At 40.9% G+C, this 24,169-nt stretch overlaps 2 protein-coding genes across 9 annotated transcripts in view; one reads left to right on the plus strand and one right to left on the minus strand.

Annotated features, from left to right (window-relative positions):
* Nucleotides 1-16,144, plus strand: part of rbm42 (RNA binding motif protein 42) — a 37,686-nt gene extending 21,542 nt beyond the window's left edge. For all 5 annotated transcript variants that reach the window (XM_070966154.1, XM_070966153.1, XM_070966155.1 and 2 more), the window contains exons 5-12: nt 335-397; nt 5,371-5,525; nt 9,223-9,393; nt 10,707-10,841; nt 12,264-12,381; nt 12,830-12,927; nt 13,446-13,542; nt 13,692-16,144. In XM_070966154.1, coding sequence (XP_070822255.1) covers nt 335-397; nt 5,371-5,525; nt 9,223-9,393; nt 10,707-10,841; nt 12,264-12,381; nt 12,830-12,927; nt 13,446-13,542; nt 13,692-13,804 — 950 coding nt within the window. In that variant the 3' untranslated portion in view covers nt 13,805-16,144. The remainder of the gene's footprint in view (nt 1-334; nt 398-5,370; nt 5,526-9,222; nt 9,394-10,706; nt 10,842-12,263; nt 12,382-12,829; nt 12,928-13,445; nt 13,543-13,691) is intronic.
* The window catches only part of ppox (protoporphyrinogen oxidase), a 45,438-nt gene continuing 36,108 nt past the window's right edge, over nt 14,840-24,169 (minus strand). For 2 of the 4 annotated variants that reach the window (XM_070966147.1, XM_070966150.1), the window contains exons 5-13: nt 23,199-23,331; nt 22,817-22,961; nt 21,929-22,122; nt 21,271-21,331; nt 20,704-20,822; nt 20,180-20,293; nt 15,667-15,816; nt 15,416-15,458; nt 14,840-15,336 (exon numbers count right to left, since the gene is read on the minus strand). In XM_070966147.1, the coding sequence (XP_070822248.1) occupies nt 15,203-15,336; nt 15,416-15,458; nt 15,667-15,816; nt 20,180-20,293; nt 20,704-20,822; nt 21,271-21,331; nt 21,929-22,122; nt 22,817-22,961; nt 23,199-23,331 (1,093 nt within the window). In that variant the 3' untranslated portion in view covers nt 14,840-15,202. Of the gene's footprint in view, nt 15,337-15,415; nt 15,459-15,666; nt 15,817-20,179; nt 20,294-20,703; nt 20,829-21,270; nt 21,332-21,928; nt 22,123-22,816; nt 22,962-23,198; nt 23,332-24,169 lie in introns of all 4 variants that reach the window. The other 2 variants (XM_070966149.1, XM_070966148.1) reach the window with 2 other exon arrangements.

Consider the following 24,169-nt stretch of genomic DNA (forward strand, 5'->3'; position numbering starts at 1 on the left):
AGCCAAGCACAGTCTGTGTGTGTGCGAGAGTGGGGCACAGCTCTAGCTGCGGAGACGTGTCTGTGTAGGGAGGGGCGGGCGCTGTGTGTGACTGGCCAATCACAGAGCTTGAAGACAGTCAGTTACCCAATGAGGATTTTCCTTCAGCACGAGCACAGATATTGATGAGTTTTACTCGTATCATGATCATGCTCGTCAGAAATGCTTTATCCGGATACTCGTTTCAGATGAGTATATATATATATTTAAATACATTGACCTGCAAAGTTTGGGTAGACTTGGTCAAAATTTATGTCATTGTTTACACTCACTGTGTGATTTGTGTCTGTTCCAGTCCCTTCAGTACGTCCTCCCATGCTGAGACCGGCTTTTGTCCCCCATATTCTGCAGAGACCTGGTAAGGTAACGTTTAGACAGACTAGTTGACTGGTTTATTCACTCACTTGCAATATTTCCTCTTCAAATTATTTATGTAGGAATATGACAATGACAGTACCTATCAAGGTATTGCTAATATCATTAATATCTCAGCTGCTTCATTTAAGGGCAAAATTGTCAACATTAAAAATGGCCCCATAAGAGGAGTTAAGCATTTTAATTAGCCAATCAGTCAGCTTTGTCAATTTCTGTCCAGCGACTTCTGTGTCAGTGACTATGGTGATTAGAGCCCCCTGGGCCAGAGTGGATTGTGACAACATATTAGTGGAAACATATGAGCCTTTTTTTTTTTTTTAACCAATGGTGAACTGTGGAGATGTCAAATAGTTCCAAACATTAGGAAGAAGTGATAGTGGAGCTACAGGGTTGCAATGTTTTCAAATTTTTTCTAATGTAAGACATTGTAATCAACAGCAATTTTGATGACACTGACAATATTTTGTACTTAGTGATGAATATTATCCTAAATAAAAACTACATATGTTTTATAGGTACAGTTGTGGTCAAAAGTTTACATACACTTGTAAAGAACATAATGTCATGGCTCTCTTGAGTTTCCAGTTATTTCTACAACTCTGATTTTTCTCTGATAGAGTGATTGGAACAGATACTTCTTTGTCACAAAAAACATTCATGAAGATTGGTTCTTTTATGACTTTATGGGTCAACAGAAAAAGTGACCAAATCTGCTGGGTCAAAAATATACATACAGCTACATGAATTAGCAATTTTGGTGACTTAGAAAGTTGTGTCAATGAAATGAGCTTCATAGCATGGCCTCTTAACTTCTTGTGAGTGATTATGAGTGACTGGTGAAGCTGGTGACTTCTCTGAGGCCATTTAAATAGGGCTCATTGGATACAAACGCTACAATGGGAAAGTCAAAGGAGCTCAGCACGGATCTGAAAAAGCGAATCATTGACTTGAACAAGTCAGGAAAGTCACTTGGAGCCATTTCAAAGCAGCTGCAGGTCCCAAGAGCAACAGTGCAAACAGTTGTTTGTATAAAGTGCATGGCACTGTTTTGTCACTGCCACGATCAGGAAGAAAATGCAAGCTATCACCTGCTGCTGAGAGAAAATTGGTCAGGAGGGTGAAGAGTCAACCGAGAACCACCAAAAAGCAGATCTGCCAAGAATTAGAAGCTGCTGGAACACAGGTGTCAGTGTCCACAGTCAAGCGTGTTTTGCATCGCCATGGACTGGAGAGGCTGCCGTGCAAGAAGGAAGCCCTTGCTCCAAAAGCGGCACCTTAAGGCTCGACTGAAGTTTGCTGCTGATCACATGGACAAAGGTAAGACCTTCTGGAGGAAAGTTCTGTGGTCAGACGAAACAAAAATCGAGCTGTTTGGCCACAATGCCCAGCAATATGTTTGGAGGAGAAAAGGTGAGGCCTTTAACCCCAAGAACACCATGCCTACCGTCAAGCACGGTGGTGGTAGTATTATGCTGTGGGGCTGTTTTGCTGCCAATGGAACTGGTGCTTTACAGAGAGTGAATGGGATAATGAAGAAGGAGGATTACCTTCAAATTCTTCAAGATAACCTAAAATCATCAGCCCGAAGGTTCGGTCTTGGGCGCAGTTGGGTGTTCCAACAGGACAATGACCCCAAACACACGTCAAAAGTGGTAATGGAATGGCTAAATCAGGCTAGAATTAAGGTTTTAGAATGGCCTTCCCAAAGTCCTGACTTAAACCCCATTGAGAACATGTGGACAATGCTGAAGAAACAAGTCCATGTCAGAAAGCCAACAAATTTAACTGAACTGCACCAATTCTGTCAAGAGGAGTGGTCAAAGATTCAACCAGAAGCTTGCCAGAAGCTTGTGGATGGCTACCAAAAGCGCCTAATTGAAGTGAAAATGGCCAAGGGACATGTAACCAAATATTAGCATTGCTGTATGTATATTTTTTGACCCAGCAGATTTGGTCACTTTTTCTGTTAACCCATAATAAAGTCATAAAAGAACCAAACTTCATGAATGTTTTTTGTGACAAAGAAGTATCTGTTCCAATCACTCTATCAGAGAAAAATCAGAGTTGTAGAAATAACTGGAAACTCAAGAGAGCCATGACATTATGTTCTTTACAAGTATATGTAAACTTTTGACCACAACTGTATGTTTGGAGCTCTATACCAGTGAGGTAATTACTGTAAGCGGCAGAACTGAAAAAGTGTGAACCTGACTAAGTTACACCATTTCACTCAAAAGAATCGGCCAAAATTCCAGCAACTTATTGTGAGAAGAAGACAACCCAAAATGTTAAACATTTAATTACACAATGCAACGATGGACATGCATAAAATGAGGTGTGACACAATTGTTTCTCTGTTTTACAGAAACCAGTCTTTAAAAATCTTCACTTGTGTGAATGATGAGGCCAAAACGTTTGTCTTGCAAAATATCCGGCCAAGCACACACTACTTTCATTAGCACAAAGCCTGCAGCATTTCAGTAATTCCGCACTCACAATTTAAGCCATTTGTCGTCATCATCGTCATCGTCGTCCCCCAACCAGATTTGAGCAAAACTCATCTGAGGTGCCCCCAGTGGGTCAGGCTCAAAATGTTTCAGTGGGCCAATTTCCAAACATAACCTAAAGATTTGTACCAAGATTTATGACTATTGGACAATCATTAATTTAGTTATGGTCATTTTAAGTTTATTGTTGTTGGCTTATTTATAATAGAAATCCATCTGTCAGTCCTCCAATGATGTATGCCCATTTTAGTTTTGATACAAGTTCTATGAATATGCAGTTGTAAAAAAAAATAATAATACTTTTTAAACGGCTCAAAGTCCATAATATAATAATAATTAGTAAAGAGGCACAAACACAATAGTGTTTTGATCCTTGAAGTGTTTCTTCTTGGATTTTTTTCAGCAGTGGGGGCAGGCTCTCCAGTGAGCCGTGGCGGCGTAAACAAATGACACTTGACTGCAGATTTTACTTACTACCTATTTATTGAATGGCCAGTTGAAAATTGTTTTTAAAGGCTGAATGTGTGCGTGCGTGCGTGCCTGTAACCCCCGCTCCTCCCCCTCCTGCTCAGTGCGTACACACTGAAGCCACCACACATCATGTAGTTGACCATGCGGTTTGAACGGAAAAAACCTTAAAAAACTCAAAAAAAAACCCCCCAAAGCGGCTCTCGCTCTGTCTTGCAGGCAGGAGGCTCCGATCGTTCACTTCAAAGAGCGGCTCTAAGAGCCGTTTAGTTCGCGACTGACACATCACTACTGACTAGCGTCATCTTCATCAGCTGTCTTTCTCTTCTTAGAGAAATATTTGAACAAGCTCATCTGAAAATGCAGTCAGCAGTTACATCATGGTGTGTAGCTATAAGCTTAATGCTATTAGTTTACTCACGTTAGCAACAGAGTTGGGACCGGGCCCAATTAACTTAAGCTACTGATATGTTACCTAACATTAGCTGGCCATCAGTATTTTGCAAATGTCTATTTAACTTGTAAAATCTATCAGGAGTTATCTTAAGCGAATAAATCTACCTTTTCTCCGGTAAGTTGATGCCCTATTTTCCAAGATGACGCTCCTCTGACTCTCTGACCTGGTGCCTGGGAGCTTGACGTGATGTCACTTAATTTAACGTCGGACTCTGCTGTGAAGGCGGAGACATGCGGAGGTGGTGTATTTGCGACAATTAAAAAAATGATAATAATAAGAAGAAGAATTTGAAGGAGCAGCGGCCAGGATTTAGGAATGGTGGCCCGCCACTCCTAAATGAATGTAGAGGAAACACTGTCCTTCATGGGCTGAACCCTAATAGTAATAAACTGGCACAAATGCAATCTGGTTCTGCCTCTTTGGGGCTTGAACCCTAACAATAACCCAAGAGTCAATACAGCAAAAGCTTGATCACAGTTACTGTAGTTTGAACCTATTACTTATTTATTTTATATAACTTTTATTTCCTTTTTATCAAGCGCAATCTTACAATACATTCGCATTTCTTATGGGTCTTATGGGTCAGTCCATGGATTTTGGCCTTTCAATTTTTCGTATATAGTTCCTATTCTCAAACAAATAGGGATGAATAGTGACATATAACATGTCCAGCAGAGAAAATAAGTATTGAACGCATCAAATTTTTGTCAGTAAATATATTTCTAATGGGGCTACTGAAATCAAGTTTTCAACAGGTGTCAGCAACAACCCAAGTAATGCAGAATGCAATACTGCAAATGAATATACAAAGTATTGAATAATTTTCAGTTCACATGTTCAGTGTTTCTTGCCTGTGTCATTCCCCTTTATTTCACATGACTTAATTTATTGTACTTTTAATTATTATATTTGCATTATATTGTATTTCTGTCAAAATTCCCCAAATATTTTTTATACATATATATAAATATACGGCTGTGCTCGAAAGAGTGAGCGCGGCTAAGGTGGTTAAATAAGTTTGTTGTATTACCGGTCTTGGTGAGGATGAAAGTCTTGCATAAGTTACAGACCACGTTGGTCTGACTATGGTCCGACTTATAAAATCCAAAAAACTCCATACTGGCGAGCTGACTTTCCCAGTTCTATCGACGATTTCTTCGCTCGCTGCAGCGCTTTCTATTTCTCATCTCACTCCTCGCAGAGCAACAAACATGTGACAACGACATGACGCAACCGAACTTGATAATGTTACATGATTGGCGTGTTAGCGTGTCTCTCTCACTGATTAGCAATTACTCCCTACGTTGTTCAGTTACCTGAGAGCGAGAGCCTTTGTTCATGCAACCAACCTCACTTCGCAACTTCAGGTTTCTTCCGACGAAGAAAAAAAATATTATTGAATGCTTTATCAAACGCATTTTATATTGATATTGATGACGTGTCTATCGCGAGACATATCGCTATCGTTTTATCAGCCCAGCCCTAGTTCATGTGTATTTTAATATGTGAGCACTCTGTTGATAGGTGGTCAGAGGTTGCAGATGATGCGTGGCCCGCCTGTAGCACCTCCTCTGCCCCGGCCTCCCCCACCACCTCCCATGATGCTCCCTCCTACCATGCAAGGACAGACACCTCAGGTTGCTTCTCAGGCCATCCAGCACATGGCTGCTGCACCTCAGGTGAGAGCTCAAAAATACAAACTGTGTTGGTACTGCATTCACAAAGAGATTTTTCAACACAGTGGTCTGTGTTCACATTATTGCTTTATGTCTTAGTGTAATATTGTCAGCAGCTACCTTTCCTATCAACAGTATAGTAAAAATAAAACAGGTGTAAACTTAAACATAATTTATTGTGTCAATTTTTTTACACACTAGGTCTGTACCTCAAGGGTCCTTTCACACCTACTGTGTTAAGTTTTGACTTTCTGACTTCGCCAATTTGGTTCAAATCAAAATTACAGCTGTGAAACTTCCCTGGGCCACAGTTTGGATGAAATTGAACCACAGTTCAGTTTGTTTCTAGTGTGAGAACATTTGTTTTGTCTGAATGGTTCTGATTTTTGGATCGATTAAAGTAAGCAAGCTATTGTCAGAACTGGACAAAGGAAAAACAATGCAACAAAACAAAATGAACTGCTGTAACACATGTGGAGAAGGTGAGATCAAATGGTCAATTAATGTTTGATCTTATGACTCCATAGTCAGTTGGAAAAAATTGTCAATATTTAAGTGATAACATGCCAGCATCACATTCAAACCTATGGCTGGGCGATATGGCTGAAAACTGTATCACAATATAAGTGTTTTATATCGGTCAATATCGATAATTATTGATATTTTTTATGACCTACAGTATTTAAAATAAGGACCAGGAGAAAAATACATTAAATCTAAACACCCATCCATCTATCCATCCATTATCTATACCGCCTATCCCAGCTACAATGGGCGAGAGGCGGGGTACACCCTGAACCAGTCGCCAGCCGATTGCAGGGCCACATGCAAGGACAAACAAACATTCACACTCACACCTATGGACAATTTAGAGTCATCAATTAACCTAATGAGCATGTTTTTGGTCTGTTGGAGGAAGCCGGAGTACCCGGAGAGAACCCATGCATGCACGGGAAGAACATGCAAACTTCACACAGAAAGGCCCCGCCTGACCCGGGGATCGAACCGGCAACCTTCTTGCTGTGAGGCACGCGCACTACCTGCCGCACCACCGTGCAGCCCTAAATCTAAACATTTTTATTTTAAATTTAACCTTCCTCTGATTATAATCCCCTCAGCTATCAAGGCAGAAAAGAAAAGGAAATGTCAACACAACCATGGAAAACACTCAAATAATAAATGTAAATTAAAGTGTAAAAATGTAAACCGAGAGAAACCTGAGAACTTTTTTTCTGCAGGTTTAGTGCAGGAAGTTCACAAGCTGGTTCACCTTCTGGTGAATAAAATGTGTTCAAATATGTGCAGTGTTATGTAAACAAAGCACAAACTGAGGTAGACTTGACATCTGTAACATACAACAAAACAAACAAACATGATAGACAGCACAATAAGATTGACTGAACTATAAAACCAGCCTAGACATATGAATAACTTTAGTCACTCTTCTTACTCTAAACATACATGAACTATTCAATTATATTTTTATTGCAAGCGTGTTTATAAAAAAGAATATATAAAAAATTTTCAAAAAGATCATGTAAGAGATTTTTATAATCTGGCTTCTCCACAGTGCTCAGCAGAAGCATGTCTTTAGCTATATGATATGCCGCTGCCTCCGTTATGTTTTTGTGCCTTTTAGATGATTTGTCGTAAGGCACTGAAGCAGAGTACCTCTGCATGGTGGTCTGCTGCTTGTGTGGTGGTGCTGCGGTTGCAGATGTTGTTGGATGTTGGCGAATACGGCTGCGCTCCAAAGGGTGAGCACGGCTAAGGTGGTTAACAAGTTTGTAGTAGTCTTGCATAATTTACAGACCACATTGGTCTGACTACGGTCCGACCTATAAAATCCAAAAAACTGCCATACTGGCAAGCTGACTTTCCCTGGTTTATCGATGATTTCTTCGCTCGCTGCTGCACTCACTTTCTATTTCTTGTCTCACTCCTCGCAAAGAACCAAACATGTGACGAGATGGCGCAACCGAACTTGACACTGTTACATGATTGGCGTGTTAGCATGTCACTCCCGCTGATCAGTGATTACTCCCTACTTTGCTCGGTTACCTGAGAGTGGGTGCCTTTATTCATGCAACCAACCTTGCTTCACAACTTCTGGTTTCTTCCAACGAAGAAAAAAAATTATCGAATGTGTTATCGAATGCATTTTTATTGATATTGATTACGTGTCTATCGCAAGACATATTGTTATCGTTTTATCGTCTAGCCCTATTCACACCTGTCTTTAAATCAATCAGTGGCAAGTATAGGGCAATTTGTCTCACATGGGTGTTGACCATAGGATGTAGGTATGTCATATATTTTAGTGTATTATGTCCATAAGAGGACAAACCCCATATGATGAGAGACATACCATTTGTATCGGTATATTTGTTTCAGCATAAGCATTGTCTTTCTTTATGCCTACATGTTACAAAATAGATAAAAAAATAAAATAATGTCCTATACCCTACTGATGAATTATTAGCTCGTTTCAGCTTGATCTTATATATGGATCCTATTTTCCCATATTTTTGTGTCCAAGTGATTAATAGAGAAAGCAAATTTTTATTAATATTGAGTGAGAGTGCTGAAGCAGCAATACAAACTGCAATGTAATCCTTCATTTGACTACCGTCAGAGTCCACTAAAAGTGCTTGTTTTTCCCACTCGCTCGGCTCAGGTTCTTATTCTGACAACATTATAATTTTCTATTATATTACATTATTGTATCTGTGGATCCCCACAGATATAAACCTTTAAGACTAAGATCCATTTAGTGTAACCAGAAACAGCTGCTATCGCTCTTGCTGATGCCACCAGACTCTCTTTATAGACATTATTTTATCACTGTAAGACACATTTCATTCAAACAAGAGAGAAACAAAATAAAACTCACAAAAATTTTGTTGGTTCATCTTTAGCCATTCCAACAATCGCTCCCAAATTTTTGACTTTGGTCAAAGTAATCCCTTAATTCGTCATCTGGGGAGGAGCAAGAGAGAGGGCAGACACCAGAAGATCAATGGGGGAAAAACAGTGTGTAGAGATATTAGTAGAATATTTTCAAATCTAACTCAGAAATTATTTTCAGTGGACGTGATGACTGGAGCAATTTAAATATGTCTGACTTAAGCAGGTTTTTGCAATTAAATTATTAGGGGGAAGCACTGGATGTGGGACATTCAGTGCAGTGGCCCAGGTCCACGAAGATTTTTCACAATGGAATGTTTTTTTTGTTTGTTTGTTGCCGTTTTTTCACACACTCACTTAATGAGAAATAGATTGCCAGTCTACACCCTTCAGTGCATCACAGTATGTCATATGTGTAGAGCTGGCATACAGACAGTGCAATACCTTATATTCACCATGAGGGAACTAAACTGGAAAACAACATAAAACCTATTTCAAAGCATCTTAAGAGTGGTAAGTATTGTTCTTGGAGCTGACATTTCTTCATTCACATGTGACTTAACCATGTTGTGAAGTAACCTACACCTTAAAAACAAGTATTACTTGGAGAACTACATAGAAAACATATTTGATATTCGGGCATTCATATTATAGACACTACCACTGACCCTACTGATCCAGCCATATATACTAGGTTTTCAACCTGGTCTTGTTCCCACACTAGTTACCTTGTGACCTACTTTGTGGCTTTAGTTCTCATGGCTCCCTGCTTCTGTTGGTGTGTTTCATTCAGGTCGCTGATATGGTTTCGATGGTGTCAGCCCCAGCCACAAGACAGGGAGCCCCACCTCCTATCAAACCGACACCATCAGTCATCCAGGCAGCACCAACTGTGTACTCTGCTCCTCCTGCTCCTGCTGGACATAAAAAAAATGATGTTAGAGCTCAGCGACAAGCCAGAATGGTATTTGCATTTTGATTGATGTCTAGCAAAAGAATGTCTTGTGCTCTGCTAAAAGTACCATGTTTTGAGAGCTTGTTGTTTGATTGTCTGTCTCTTTTTATAAATATACAGGGAGTCCCTGGTTTACAAATGAGATCCATTCTTTGCTTTTTTTGTAACTCAACTTGTATGTAAGTTGAGTCTGTTCTGGCACTTTTCTTTAAAAAAATCACAAAGTGGTTCGTTGCCTTTCTGAGAGTTTTTTCTGACGCCTGCAGATGGTCTCCCTCCTTGCTATCTTGAGCGTGAGATGGCAAGTAAGGGCCCAGAGCAGGAGAAGTTGTTAGATTATATACAGTACATTATCTTGTAGACAGGGTGACTTTGTTGTATCATCAAAACAATGTCAGCACAATAGGCATGTCATAATGTGTTGTACAATCAGGACGAAATGTTCATTTAATCAGTACACAACGACATACTTTGTGTCATGGTCAACAGATTATGACACATGCACACACTTAATCATATGACATGGTTATTCATTTGGCTTTAAGACAGTGAATGCTTATGATTGAGTAAAGAGAATATAAATAATAAGAATTCCCATTACAAGTATTATGTACTTAAGTACTGAACAATGAATGATGCATTACAAATGGCGGCACGCGGGAACTGGGACGAGGGCCTTCTTTGTTCAGATTACTGCATTTTGTGTATTCTTATGCGCACACTAAGCCAAGTAGTTCTTTTGTGGTTTGTATTTACGAAACGCTGTTTGTATCACAGAACAACAAAATATATGATGTGATGTACGCTTAGTTCATAACAAGTTGCCCTAAGTCAGGGATGTCGTAACTGGGGTGGCCGTGGCTCAGGAGGTAGAGCCATCTGCCAGTCATGAGGTTGGTGGTTCAATCCCTGGCCTCGGCAGTCCACATGGCGAAGTATCCTTGGGCAACATACTGAACCCCAAAACTGCTCCCAAGGCTGCGCCACTGGTGTGTGAATTCATATGTACGTCGCTTTGGATGAAAGTGTCTGCAAATGACTAATTGTAATTGTAACCCAGGCACCTCCTGTGTATTTTTTTTAATCAGCTTGTGTTGTCTGGACCTGTGTGTTTGAACACTAGTGATAGAATCACTACATGAACAGATGGGTACTTTTGTGTTATTATGTATTTTTAAATGTAATGTACTTAAGAAGAAAACACAGGACTATAAGAAAAAATAGACTTTTATGCAAACTCTGTTATGAAGATACGCTGCTATCGTGCCATCAGATAGCCCATTCATGAATTAGTCAGAGTGTGTCTACTGTGGGTATTTCAGGAGGAACTGGCAGCACGGGTTGCAGAGCAGCAGGCAGCAGTGATGGCAGCAGGTCTACTCGACAAGAAGGAGTGTGAAGACAGCAGCACTGTCATTGGACCCAGCATGCCTGAGCCTGAGCCCCCCCAAACTGAGGTACAGTTAAAAGCAGCAGTGTGTTTTCTATTGTGGAAGCTCTCATGATTTCCTTTATACTTAGGGCAGTGAAATGAGACTTCAACATGTCATTTGAAAACCATGGGTCATGAATGTGTTGCTGTAACAGTTGTTGTAACAGCAGTAATCAGCTCTTTTGGGAGGATTTTCCACCAGATTTTTTTACCTGGCCGCAGGGCTTTGCTCCCATTCAGCCACAATGGTGTTAGTGATGTTGGCCAATAAGATCCAAAGTGAATGGGGTTGAGGTCAAGATTTTGTGCAAGCTAGTCAACCACACTACACCAAACTGGGAAAACCCTTTCTTTATGGACTTGGCTTTGTGCATGGAGACACTGACATGTTAAAAAAGGAAAGCATCAACATACTTTTTGACATATAGGTCTTTTCAAATCATCACAACTGCACTCAAGACCCTTCCTAGGTATCATCAATTGTTAGTCCGAAAAAAAAAAAAATTACTGTTTTCCGTTGTAAGAATTATGGAAAGCCGTGGGGGACTTAGAGCTACCATGGCCATGTTACATTACCCGTATTTAACTGATGATTTTATCCAAAGCAATTTAGCCTGTTCAACCGTATACAACCCAAAAATTTTAAGAATAATGAAAGTACATCAGTTTCACCAAATATTTAAGTGCTACATTTAGAAAGAGTTTTTTTTGTTTGTGGGTTTTTTTTGTTTTGTTTTGTTTTGTTTTGTTTTGTTTTCATTAACCAAGGTGTAGTCCAAACAGGTAACATTTCAGTCTGCAATGGAAGATTCTTTGTCCTGTCCTGGTGGTAATGGGCAGCTTTGTCCACCATTGTGGAGCCAGGACGTCTTGATTGTTGAGTGGTAGCTGTAGCTGGACTCACGTCATAGGGAGAAGCCTGACAGTAGTAGAATTAGATTTGAGTAGCCACCAGTAGCAAGTGCAGGGTGCGGAGGTGCAGCAGCTTCAGAGCTACTGCATTCTGCTGCAGAGGTTGGATGGCACATGTGGGTAAGCTAGTCAGGAGAGAGTTGAAGTAGTCTAGGCATGATATGACAAGAGACTGGACCATAACCTTGTCCTTCTTGATGTTGTAGAGAATGAATCTGCACTAGCATGATGTCAGAGCAATATTGGCAATGAAGGACAGCTAGTCATCCGTTGTCACACCCAGGTTCCTTGGTGTCACATCTTTGCTTTCTGCAGCGTCTGCAGAGCTTTCCCCTAAACTTGCACTGTATTATGACTGGATGGGGCCAACATACTGTTAAGGATAGATCAGAAAATATTGCAAAAATATTGCAAGGGAATGCAGATTTTATTGAGGAACTGTGCACAGAATGTTGTAAAAATACAGTGTTCCCCTCCAAAAATTTCTATCAGTGATATATAGGGGAAGACATCATGTGACATGTGTTTGTTCCAGCCTGTGGAAAATGCAACAGAGGACAAAAAGAAAGGAAAGGTGGAGAAGGTGAAGAAGTGTATCCGTACTGCAGCAGGGACCAGTTGGGAGGACCCCAGCCTGTTGGAGTGGGATCCAGGTACAAACTGCTGCGTGCACCAAAGGACTGTGTTAAAGTCCTCAGTTAAAACAGCCTTAAGGCCCTTTCAGACACAACATGACACACACACAAGTTTTACTAGGTTGAAATTTGGGTGCAAGCTTGCAGAGCAGGGCGCTGGACTGCATGAGCTGTTTTGCTCGATGCAGTGATAAGTCATTCCCTAGCAAAGCTAACATTAACACAATGCCATCTGTTTTTTACCATGGTTTCTTGTACTTCAATTTGGTCTGATCACATTTCTTCAACTACACACATTGGACATAACATAGCTCAGCTCCTCGCTGTACACAAGGACTACTGAATGTTTACAAAATCCAAAAAGAATTAGAACAAAATTGGATAGCTATGTTTACACATACCTGAGGATTTTAATGTTCTTTAATTAATTGTTGTGTGAATGTTTTCTGTTTTCTCTTTGTTGCAGATGATTTCCGTATATTCTGCGGTGATCTTGGTAATGAGGTCAATGATGACATTCTGGCCAGAGCCTTCAGCAGATACCCGTCTTTCCTCAAAGCTAAGGTTGTGTTGATTTTCTTCTTTAACCCCCTGTAATCAATTTATGACACTAATGTCTTCAAAGTAATTTAACCTTGGTCTTAATAGTCATTCCTATCAGTTGCTTGAACATTTTACTCACCACATGAATTATGGTAAATAAAACATATGTATACACTTCTGACTTACAAGATAGCCCGTATTATCCAGGCTAATTTGAAATATTCTGTATGTGATGATATGAGGCAGGGTGCAATAGTAAGTACTGCTGAAATTGCGGTTGTGAAAGTAAGAGTGGTTAAACTATGTGAAGTGAGATCTGTCATGCCAATTTGACATCATCCAGGAGATAAACCATGTCATACATGGAGGTTTGGCAAAAAAAAAATCAGATCTCAACATCTGCTTACTAGTTTTTTCATGAGCTTCACTTTAACAGAGCAGGTGTTGATGTGTCTTGTCTCTCTGGTTATACAGCTTTGTGTGTGTGTGGGTTGGTGTGTGGGGTCCAGAAATGAAGTAACAAAAATTGTTGTCATCAGGTGGTGAGAGACAAACGTACAGGAAAGACCAAAGGCTATGGCTTCGTCAGTTTCAAGGATCCAAATGACTATGTCAGAGCCATGAGAGAGATGAACGGTCAGTCTCTGGAGATACACTAAACCTTTTTTCACCTGCCAGCTTTTTTAAGTTATAGGATCATGTTGCAAGTGGGTACTTCTAAGTGTGACTTTGACAGTTTAATAACTGCTGCCTCTCTATGTTCCTCATACTCTCTGTTTGTCCAGGGAAGTATGTTGGTAGTCGTCCCATCAAACTGAGGAAGAGCATGTGGAAGGACCGCAACATTGAAGTGGTTCGCAAGAAACACAAAGAGAAGAAGAAACTAGGCCTCAGATAGTATTTATTCAAGTGGCACTGTGTGTGTTGTGTACCCCTGTGGACAAAAACACTGGGAGTCTGAGATTATACAGGTGTTGGCTCCTAACCCACCCCCAAATAAAACTGTCATTTCTAAGTTGTTCACTTGGTCACTACACGACATTTTACTGATGTGTTCCTCGTAATGCTTTCGTTTTACATAGGTTTTACATACATTGCCTCGTTTTGGATGAGAATTACTTCTCAGATTTGGTCATTTAAAGTACTGTATTATACTGTACTGTATACACAGTATTGCACAAGTAAAAAGGCAAAGTGGCATATGTGTGTTCTATAAAATGTTGTTTTTCTTTACTTTATCCTTAACTCTGAAGGGTCACAAGAAGATTAATCCTGGGATTGCTTGGCTGTGGGGGGAGGGGCCCCTGCCAGAAAGTTGTTAACTACAAATGGTTGGCTATAGTTGATTTTGATAAATGCAGGTCATACACCAATCAAGCATAACAACCACCTGCCTAATATTGTATTGGTCCCCCTTTTGCTGCCGAAGTCCTGCAAGATGTGAGGTGGGGACTCCATGGATCAGACTTGTCACTTTTCTTCCTATATTGCATACTAGTGCCATGTGTTCCCCAGGTAAGCAACACACATGCACCTAGCCATCCACGTGATGTAAAACAAAATGTGATTCATCAGACAAGGCCACCATCTTCTATTGCTCTGTGGTCCAGTTCTGATGCTAACATGCCTATATTGTTGGCGTTTTTGGGAGTGGACAGCTCAGCATGGGCACCCTGACTGGTTTGCAGCTATGCAGCCCCATATGCAACAAACTGCGATGCACTGTGTATCCTGACACCTTTCTAACAGAACCAGCATTGACTTTTTTTTTGCAATTTGAGCAACAATAGCTTGTCTGTTGGATCAGACCACATGGCCAGCCTTGACATACATCAATGAGCCTTGGCTATGCTCATAATCAGTCAGTAATAAAACTCATGCAATCTTTGTCCAATATAAACGGGTGAGGAAGAAAGAACATGACAACCAGCTTATAGGTACAGTAAGGTTTTAATTAAAGGGCAAGTCACATCAGTAGACAAATCAGATATGCCAGAAAGCAATAATAAAAGTATCACCCTCTTGAACCAGATAATGTGCCTTAAATTAACTTGGGAATGTGAGGCCTAAAATTGTGATTAGAACACAGACTGCTTATACTACATATCATTATGTAGACATTACAGTATTAATTATACACAGTGGCACTGAAGAAAAGACTTTTACCATTCAGCATCCATACTGATCAGTCTGGACATTTCCAGGCAGGTCTTGAAGCTGTTAAAACTATTACAAATGACCTGATATGTAGCCTGCAGAATGACATTAGTGACTGCACCAGTGTTGACCATCTCCATCAAACAGTTATTGACAACTCCTCTACAGCTGTCCGTCCACTAAAGATGACTTCGTTCACTGACACCCCATCATAGGAGGAACCAATTAGAGATAGTGAAAGACTGTTCTTCTTTATGAAGCTACGCATGGACTCTGGAAAGAAAGACAGTCATGCCTCAAACTGATGTTTCTTGACAACTTGCAGTTTGTAGATGTTAAAGTCATTACTCACCTACTCTCCGAAAGTGTCCTTTATAATACTGGGGTATACAGTCCTGACGAAAATAAAGAAATAAGTTTTATCACTATTACAACATATCAACAATATAATAAGATGCAGTAGTTGCATATTAATTTACAACTTCTAACAATTCAAAAATTAATTATAGTAATATAACAACAGAGAATCCGAAGTAGATTTTTTACATGTATCGGTAACAAGTTCGAGTTACCATTTCTTTACACATCTCCATCCTGTCTTACCCTCTGTAGAGCTACCCAACTCCAGCTGGGTGCTGTAGTGACTCCCAGGTGGCGGTGCACTGCCTCAGTGGCTCTTGTTAAAAGACACTCCTCTGTTACTGCTTCTGGGGCCCCAAACGCTTCCTGGAACCATGCCCCACCCATCATCACCTAGAGGACATGGTCGTGACTTTAGGTCAGAGGTGTGGACTCCCGTAACAGGAAAGAAACAAGGTTCTTCACTGTAAAGCACTGCATACCTGTTCTGTTACTGTGTGTTGTTAACAAGCATCAGCACTTTGTTTTGTCAAAAGAGGTTGAGATTCCTATTCCCCTAACACACTTAACAACTGTAAGTAAAGGACTTTTATCACCAAGTCTTAGTATGATAATGTAAGAATCATGAGCTTTTGTCATAGTATAAGTTATTACAATGACTGAATTTAAGCTGCTGTAACCAAATCATGTAATAAAATCATATGAATAACGAATAATAAAATTAAGGGAACAATCACCACAGTATAACCCCAAGTCAGTACAGTCCCTTAAGTCAAGGATATCAATCTGTCCATTTAGAAGAACATGTGATTGTAATTGCTTTAGTGCAAATGAAAGAGACAACCACCTCACTGCTGGTAGCATGACGCAGTACCTGCGGCCCAGTCAGGTTGCACAGGTATTCCAGCTCCTCCTTTGCGCAAGGAGGAACAGGAGGAACTGCCAGAGCCCTACAAAATGACCTCCAGCAGGCTACTGGTGTGCATGTTTCTGACCATCTGTCAGAAACAGACTCCACGAGGGTGGCATGAGGGCCCGATGTGCTCTAGTGGGACCTGTGCTCACAGCCCACCAGCATGCAGCTCGATTGGCATTTGCCAGAGAACACCAGAATTGGCAGGTCCGGCACTGGCGCCCCATTCTCTTCACAGATGAGAGCAGGTTCACACTGAGCACATGTGACAGCTGTCAAAGAGTCTGGAGGCGCTGTGGGGAATGTTATGCCGCCTGTAACATCATCCAGCATGGCTGGTTTGGTGCTGGGTCAGTGAGGGTCTGGGGAGGCACATGTCATAGCTTATGGTACCCTGACTGCTATTAGAAATCCTCAGACCTTATGCTGGTGCAGTGGGCCCTGGGTTCCTCCTGGTGCAAGACAATGCCCGGCCTCATGTGGCTAGAGTGCGTAGGCAGTTCCAGGATGACAAAGGCATTGATGCCACTGACTGGTTTTCATGTTCCCTGACCTAAATCCAGTAGAGCACCTATGGGATTATTCATCGGTGCATCCGACGCCACCAAGTACTGCCACAGACTGTCCAGGAGCTCACCGATGCCCTGTTCCAGGTCTGGAAGGAGATCCACCAAGACACCATCTGTTGACTCAGGAGCATGCCCAGACGTTGTAGGGAGTGCATACTACTGAGTCACATCTTGAGTTACCGTGATGAAATTCATGCAAGTTGGATCAGCCTGTGATTTAAATTTTTTACTCTGAAATTTGTCTCAAAATGATGCAGAAAAACTAGTCCATGCATTCGTAACTTCCAGGCTGGATTATTGCAATTCTTTACTATCAGGCTGCCCAAATTCGTCGCTGAATATTCTCCATTTGCTCCAGAACGCTGCAGCACATGTTCTGACAAAAACCAGGAAGAGAGATCATATTTCTCCAATATTAGCCACTTTGCACTGGCTCCCTGTAAAGTTTAGAATGGAATTTAAAATTCTCCTCCTTACAAAGCCATAAATGGCCAGGCACCTTCTTATCTTAAAGAGCTCATAGTACCTTATTGCCCCACTTGAACACTGCGTTCCCAGAATGCAGGTCTACTTATGGTTCTTTAAGTCTCAAAAAGCAGAACAGGAGTCAGAGCATTTAGCTATCAAGCTCCTCTCCTGTGGAACCATCTTCCAGTCTTTGTCCGGGAGGCAGACACTGTCTCTACATTTAAGAGTAGGCTTAAAACTTTCCTTTTTGATAAAGCTTATAGTTAGGGCTGGCTCAGGCTTGTCCTGGACCAGCCCCTAGTTATGCTGCTATAGGATTAGACTGTCGGGGGACCTCCAAAGATACACCGAGCTCCTCTGTCCTTCTGTCCCTCTCCATCTGCACGCTTTCATGTCCTACCACGGCGTGTTACTAACTTAGCTCCTTCCCCGGAGTCTCTGTGCTTGGTCGTCTTGCAGGTTACACAGGGGCTGAATCTGGATTGTGGATTTCAGCTGCGTCTCCTGCCTTGGCCCTGCCTGACATCCACTGCAACTGCTACTGCTATTATTACATCCACTGTCACTGGCCTGTGATTGCATGTCTGTATCTCTGTGTCTCTGTCTCTCTCTCTGACTGCATTTCTGTCTGTCTGTCTGTCTGTCTGTCTGTCTGTCTGTCTGTCTGTCTGTCTGTCTGTATTTCTGTCTGTCTGTCTGTCTGTCTGTCTGTCTGTCTGTCTGTTTGACTCTCCCTCTCTTGCTCTCCCTCTCTCACCCAACCCGTCGAGGCAGATGGCCGCCCACCCAGAGTCTGGTTCTGCCTGAGGTTTCTGCCTGTTAAAAGGAAGTTTTTCCTCGCCACTGTCGCCAAGTGCTTGCTCATGGGGGAATTGTTGGTTCTCTGTAGATAAAGAGCTTGGTCTGTACCAGCTCTATATGGAAAGTGTCCTGAGACAACTTCTGTTGTGATTTGGTGCTATACAAATAAAATTGAATTGAATTGAATTGAATTGAATTGAATTGAATTGAATTGAATTTTGGTGTCACTTAAGTGTTCTCAATTTTTTTTGAGCAGCGTATATACTGCATAATTGCAAATAAAGTAGAAATTAGTGTTGGGCAATCCTTCAGTTTTATAGTTTTCTGATGATGGTAAAAGGTAGTTGTGTTGTATGGTGAACATTTTAAAGGTTCTTAAAAATTACTCTAGCCTAAAGAAATTAATAGATGCTTGGGGCTTATCCCTAGCCACTAAATCTATCCTAGCACCATACCATGAACCCAGATCATTTACAGGAGAGCTGTCAGTAACAGGCATGACTGATATCTTGTTCCTGACTCAAGGGCTGTTCATTCAGGTGCAGTATCAGAGGATGCAGGGTAGGCGCCTGGATGTAGGACAGAGAATCGGACCCTTTAGATGAAGAGCTGTGTTTCACCTTACATACCTGAAACGAAGCCAGCCCCAATCAGTCAATTCTATAATGCGTTAACATAACCTAATGTTTACATAAGTTAAACCCAAAAACCCTAACACGGAAGGCAGCATTATTAAAATCCATCCATCCATCCATCCATTTTCTATGCCGCTTATCCCTTTCGGGGTCGCGGGGGGCCGGAGCCTATCTCGGCTGTCAACAGGCGGGAGGCGGGGTACGCCCTGGACTGGTCGCCAGCCGATCACAGGGCACATACACACAACCATTCACACCTAGGGGCAATTTAAAGTCACCAATCAACCTAATGAGCATGTTTTTGGTCTGTGGGAGGAATCCGGAGTACCCGGAGAGAACCCACGCATGCACGGGAAGAACATGCAAACTTCCCACAGAAAGGCCCGACCCGGGAATCGAACCTGCGACCTTCTTGCTGTGAGGCACACGCACTACCTGCGCCCGTGCAGCCCATTATGAAAATCACTACTCGAAAAGAAAACAGACTTCGACATAAGACCCACCCCACCCACAATTCCTCTCAACCTAAGCATGCAGCTGTTTTCAGTGAAACAACTCTAATAAACCCACTGTACACTACCTGCCCAGCACCAAACAGCTGACAGAGTTAAAGGCTAGTTGCTAAATGCTCCACTATGTTCACCAGCTAGAGAGCCAGACAATTTCCCAGGAGATGGTGGAGATCAAACTAGAGCTAAAAGGAAAGTGACAACTGGACTTATATTCAATATTAAATTCCTAAATGGATGAATAAATTGGTAACTGTTTGTAAACACATTCTGCATAACTGTTTAACTGTGGTAATATCTCAGGAATTGTGTTTAGGTTAGGTGTGTGAGGTGACCTAAAACTAATTTACCGTGATGAGTCTTGTGACTCCATACCATTTTACTACATTTTAACAGGATTTAGAAGCCTGTACCTTAACAAGCCATTTACTCTGGGTGGCAAAAGTCTGGCCACTCTAAAATATGAAGGTTTGCAGTTGAAAAAATGCAGTTATTAATTGTTCAATTGTCACATCACATGACATGTACAAAAATTCCTTCTCAGTAGAGCCTAATCTATATCACTTAACACATCTCTGCTGGTAGTACATTTATATGTTACATCATCACCCCTAATTGTAACGGCATAAAATCAATTTGATGCATTTATTGGTGAAGACATTTTACTTTAGCTTCTAAATGGGTGTGATTTCCTACAATTTAGTGTAACAAAAAATGTAAATTCATACAGTTATAATACATATCAGGATTTTTACTATTAAAATGTCAGCAACACTTTTTCCAAGTAGGTGAATCACAAACGGCAAAGACACTAGTACTGAGGAGACGTTTCTGGGAGAGAAAGTGTGTGTGTACATGTACCGTCAGTCTAGTAGTCTGTCCATCAGGCCTGTTGTGTTGCGGGAACGGAACAGAGTCATAGACCACCCCTAGTAAACCACGATCCTCTGATGATGGAAGCAGGTGACCAAAACCCTACAAACACAGATTATTGTATTTGTTTTGTCATTTGTAAAAAGCAACAATATTATACATGCACAATATTATGTGCTTGCCTTGATATTGTCACTTGAGGAGGAGTCCCTGGGTCATTAGAATGCAAATGATGGTTCTACAGGTGAGAATGTGCTTCGTGCTACCTTACAAGATTTTGTTCATGCTACACTTTGATTAGCACAGAATTTCTTGTGACAAGAACAACGTGCTTGTACCGCAGGCATGCGAAATGCACAAACTCATAATAATGACAGTGTAGAGTGGAGTAATTTTCTAATCAGTATGAAAAGACCAAGTTGTTATTTTTGTATGTTTTAAATACATGTACCGCATTGAAATACAGTCATCTAATAGTCCCTGCAAAGTGCTTTTTTATGTGTGAGTCTCACTGTTACAGGCAGGATGGAACCCTCATACTCCAGATTTACCACAGCAACCGTCACTGCGTCGATGTCCTGCAACTGCTGGATAAGAGGTTGACAGGAGGAGGGCAGGGCTGTGGAGAGGGCTGGGGGTGGGGGGTACACAGAGAAATGACTTCATGTGAGGCAGAGAGGGGTGAAAAGGAAAAAATTAAAACAACAAAAAAAAACTTTTTTTTTCTTTTGTTTTTCCAGTGGATAGTGAAGGAGTTCTAAAAACATTTAGTATTTCAGAAACCACAAAATATTGTTTTATAACAGCAAGCATAAGACATTTATCATTGCAATTTTAGGTTAATATACTGAAATAACCTTTTATATTGGATAATTTTGAGCTATACTAAATACTTTCAGCACATATTGAAGGATTGTAAACATGTACCAACTGAAGTTCATGTACGCTTAGTTCCTGCTACTTATCAGGGGACATTAGGAAAGCTGAGGGACATGACTGATACCCATAGGGCTGAGTGTATTCTTCTCTGTTTCTGTCATGTAAAACATTCCAATTATATTTTTTACAACACCACTTGCCTTTAGCTGGCAATGCTGAGATGACATGGTCAGCTGAAATGACTCCATCCTCCAAATGAATCTACTGACAAACACATTTATTATGAAAGCAGCCAAAGAACACAAGAATATAAAAAACAGTCAAGCATCTTTTCCTTTTCAAGCATGGCGGTTCTATTAGTCAATAGAACAAATGGCATGGATGGTTGCTGACCATCAAGAAGACATGTCTTAACTAATACTGTTGAGGCCTGTTCAAGGGTAGATTCCAAAGGAAGGAGAAAAGAAAGGAGGAGAAGGAAGGAGATGCAATCGCAGCAGAGTTAGTTTTAGGGTTACCGTACTCACAAGATCACTGTCTCTACAAAATTTTATCACAATCCATCCTATATTTGTCATGACATTTCACCAAAAAACAAAAACGTCAACCTCATGGTGGTACTAGAAGAAAAGTCAGGATCAAAGACAATGCACAACATCCCCTGGGAAGCAGAAATCTTGTACAAGGTTGTTTGGCAAACCACTGAAAAGTTGTTATTAGCATATTTCAGTCTACACCAATATGTCTGTATAATTTTCATTACGACTAAAGTTAAACACACCATTGTCAACAAGCTAAATCTTAACATCACATTCATGTCATCAAGTTCAGGAAAAGTAATTTAGTCTCTGTACTAACCTTCCAACCAGAGGCTGAAGGACTAATCTGTTTAACAGCTGCCTCTCTGTGAAGTTGCACTCTCCCGCTCTGTTGTAGGTAATCAGTGATGGATTCTGGGAGGGACTCCACCCCCCTCTTCAAGGACCATTGGGACCATGACTCTTTCACAGATCTCTGAGCCAGAGGGCCAGGGGGTATCACAGGAGTAGGACCTGGAGGTTTTCACAGATACATCTTTACTTGTGCATAACAAGTACATTTATAACACAATGAGGAGGAAACTCATACAGAAAAAAATTCAGAAGTACAGAAGGATACAGCACAGTAACAAATAAAGTAAATAGATCTAATAAGGGAAAGCGCAGAAAAAAAGTCTGTAATTGATATCTGAAAGTCACTACAGTTGGGAACTTTGTAAATAATCTAGATCTTGGTTACATCTTTGTGCAATTTTATAGCTTAATGCAGCTTCAATGTGATCGGTTGCAACTCAAGTTTCAACAAGCTTACTGTTTTGCTTTTTAGAGGGAATTTATAACAAATTTTCTCGACTTGAAAACTGTTTTATAGCTAACTGGACACCATCATTATCGTTTTTAACATTTGAAGTAATTTTTACTGAATGTTTTATGTTTTCATCAACTTGTCTAAAATTGCATTGTGGGTGAATTACAGTCACACCATTCAGTTAATACTTACATGCATATAGTATTGGAATGCGCTAAAGTGAACTCCTTTTGGATTTAAGTTGCTTCCATCCTATTTGACATACTGGACAGTCACGTACCCTTCCACAGAAGGGTATTTTGTTACAAAATAATGAATTAAGCCTAAGCTTATCTGTGTATAATAACGAAGTCTTGTTAGGTGACAGGACCTAACAGTGTAGTAAATGCTACAGCGTACCTGAACCCAGCAGCATGCCTAGGGTCAGGGAACCTCTGTGCTGCTCCGCGTTGTAGAGAAGAGGAAAACAAGAACGCACACTCAACTTCCTGCAGTCCCCTGCATACACACCACGACACAAACTGTCCACAGCTATGTCTGCCAGCTAGACACACACAGGAAGAACAAAATAGCAAGAAATGCGATAATTTTGGTCACAAGACATACTACTGATAACATTAATAGATGTAATAACATAAAACTATGACCATTATCCAGCATTAACACTGCCGTTCAGGTAATACTTGGGTTCATAGTATACATTATGCTGCTTTCCACAACAGTTTGATAAAAACCCAAATGAAGATCATTCTGACAGAAAGTTTTGAGAGCTTTCTCACACCTCCTTTCCCAGCCTCCTCGAAACAAATGAATGGATGGACTCATCCTCTTCCTTGCCTTTCTTCACCAGTATCTCCATGGCAACACTCAAGAGGAGGGGGCGAGAGAAGGGTGGGGCAGTTCGTAAAAGTCCACTGAAAGAAAGACATGGAGACAGGCAGAAAGAGAAGGATGAAACTGATGGAGCAGAAGTTAATGCCAAAAACAAAAAACATAATGTGTGAATTTCTGTAGTTACCAGCTTTTCACTATGTTTCATTACAAAACTGTCTTTTTGTAATAAATCATATTGAACATATATGATGAGTCATATCTATGTCACAGAAAATATCAATATGCATTCTTTTACAAATTGAATTGATGAAAATACAGTCAGTGGCCACTTTATTATACAATATGCCTGTACAATCTAACATCATCCAAATACAACACCACTGCCATAACATTTATCTTTACAAAAGCGATTGAGTTTTTGTAATGTTCACTTTAAGAAGAAGAATCAGAGGGACAATCCCCTTTATTTGTCACACACATTACATACATGCTGCACACGCCATGCATTGGGTGAAATTTGTCCTCTGCGTTTGACCCATCCTGGTCGTCCTTCCTCCGCGGCAGACCAGGAGCGGAGGGCTGCCATCCGACCGCCACTTTTTGCTAACATTGTTTCAAATATTTGAAACACTTCCCAACACAGTGTAGCCCATTACAACACAACCACTTACTGACCTGATGAAAAGTGTGTCCCTAGCTTCTCTAAAGGACTCTTCCGTATTAGACATGATCAATCTGTCTTTATCAACAGGCTACATACCACAGTCCTTTAAAGTAGCTGTAATAAATCCTCTACTCTCAAAAATTCTTGAGAAAGCAGTTGCTAATCAGCTGTCCGACTTTCTACACAAAAATAGTTTATTTAAGGATTTCCAGTCAGGATTTAGAGTGCATCATAGCACAGGTACAGCACTGGTT

The sequence above is a fragment of the Chaetodon trifascialis genome, chromosome 7 (assembly GCF_039877785.1).
Source record: "Chaetodon trifascialis isolate fChaTrf1 chromosome 7, fChaTrf1.hap1, whole genome shotgun sequence".
Lineage (NCBI taxonomy): Eukaryota > Metazoa > Chordata > Actinopteri > Chaetodontiformes > Chaetodontidae > Chaetodon > Chaetodon trifascialis.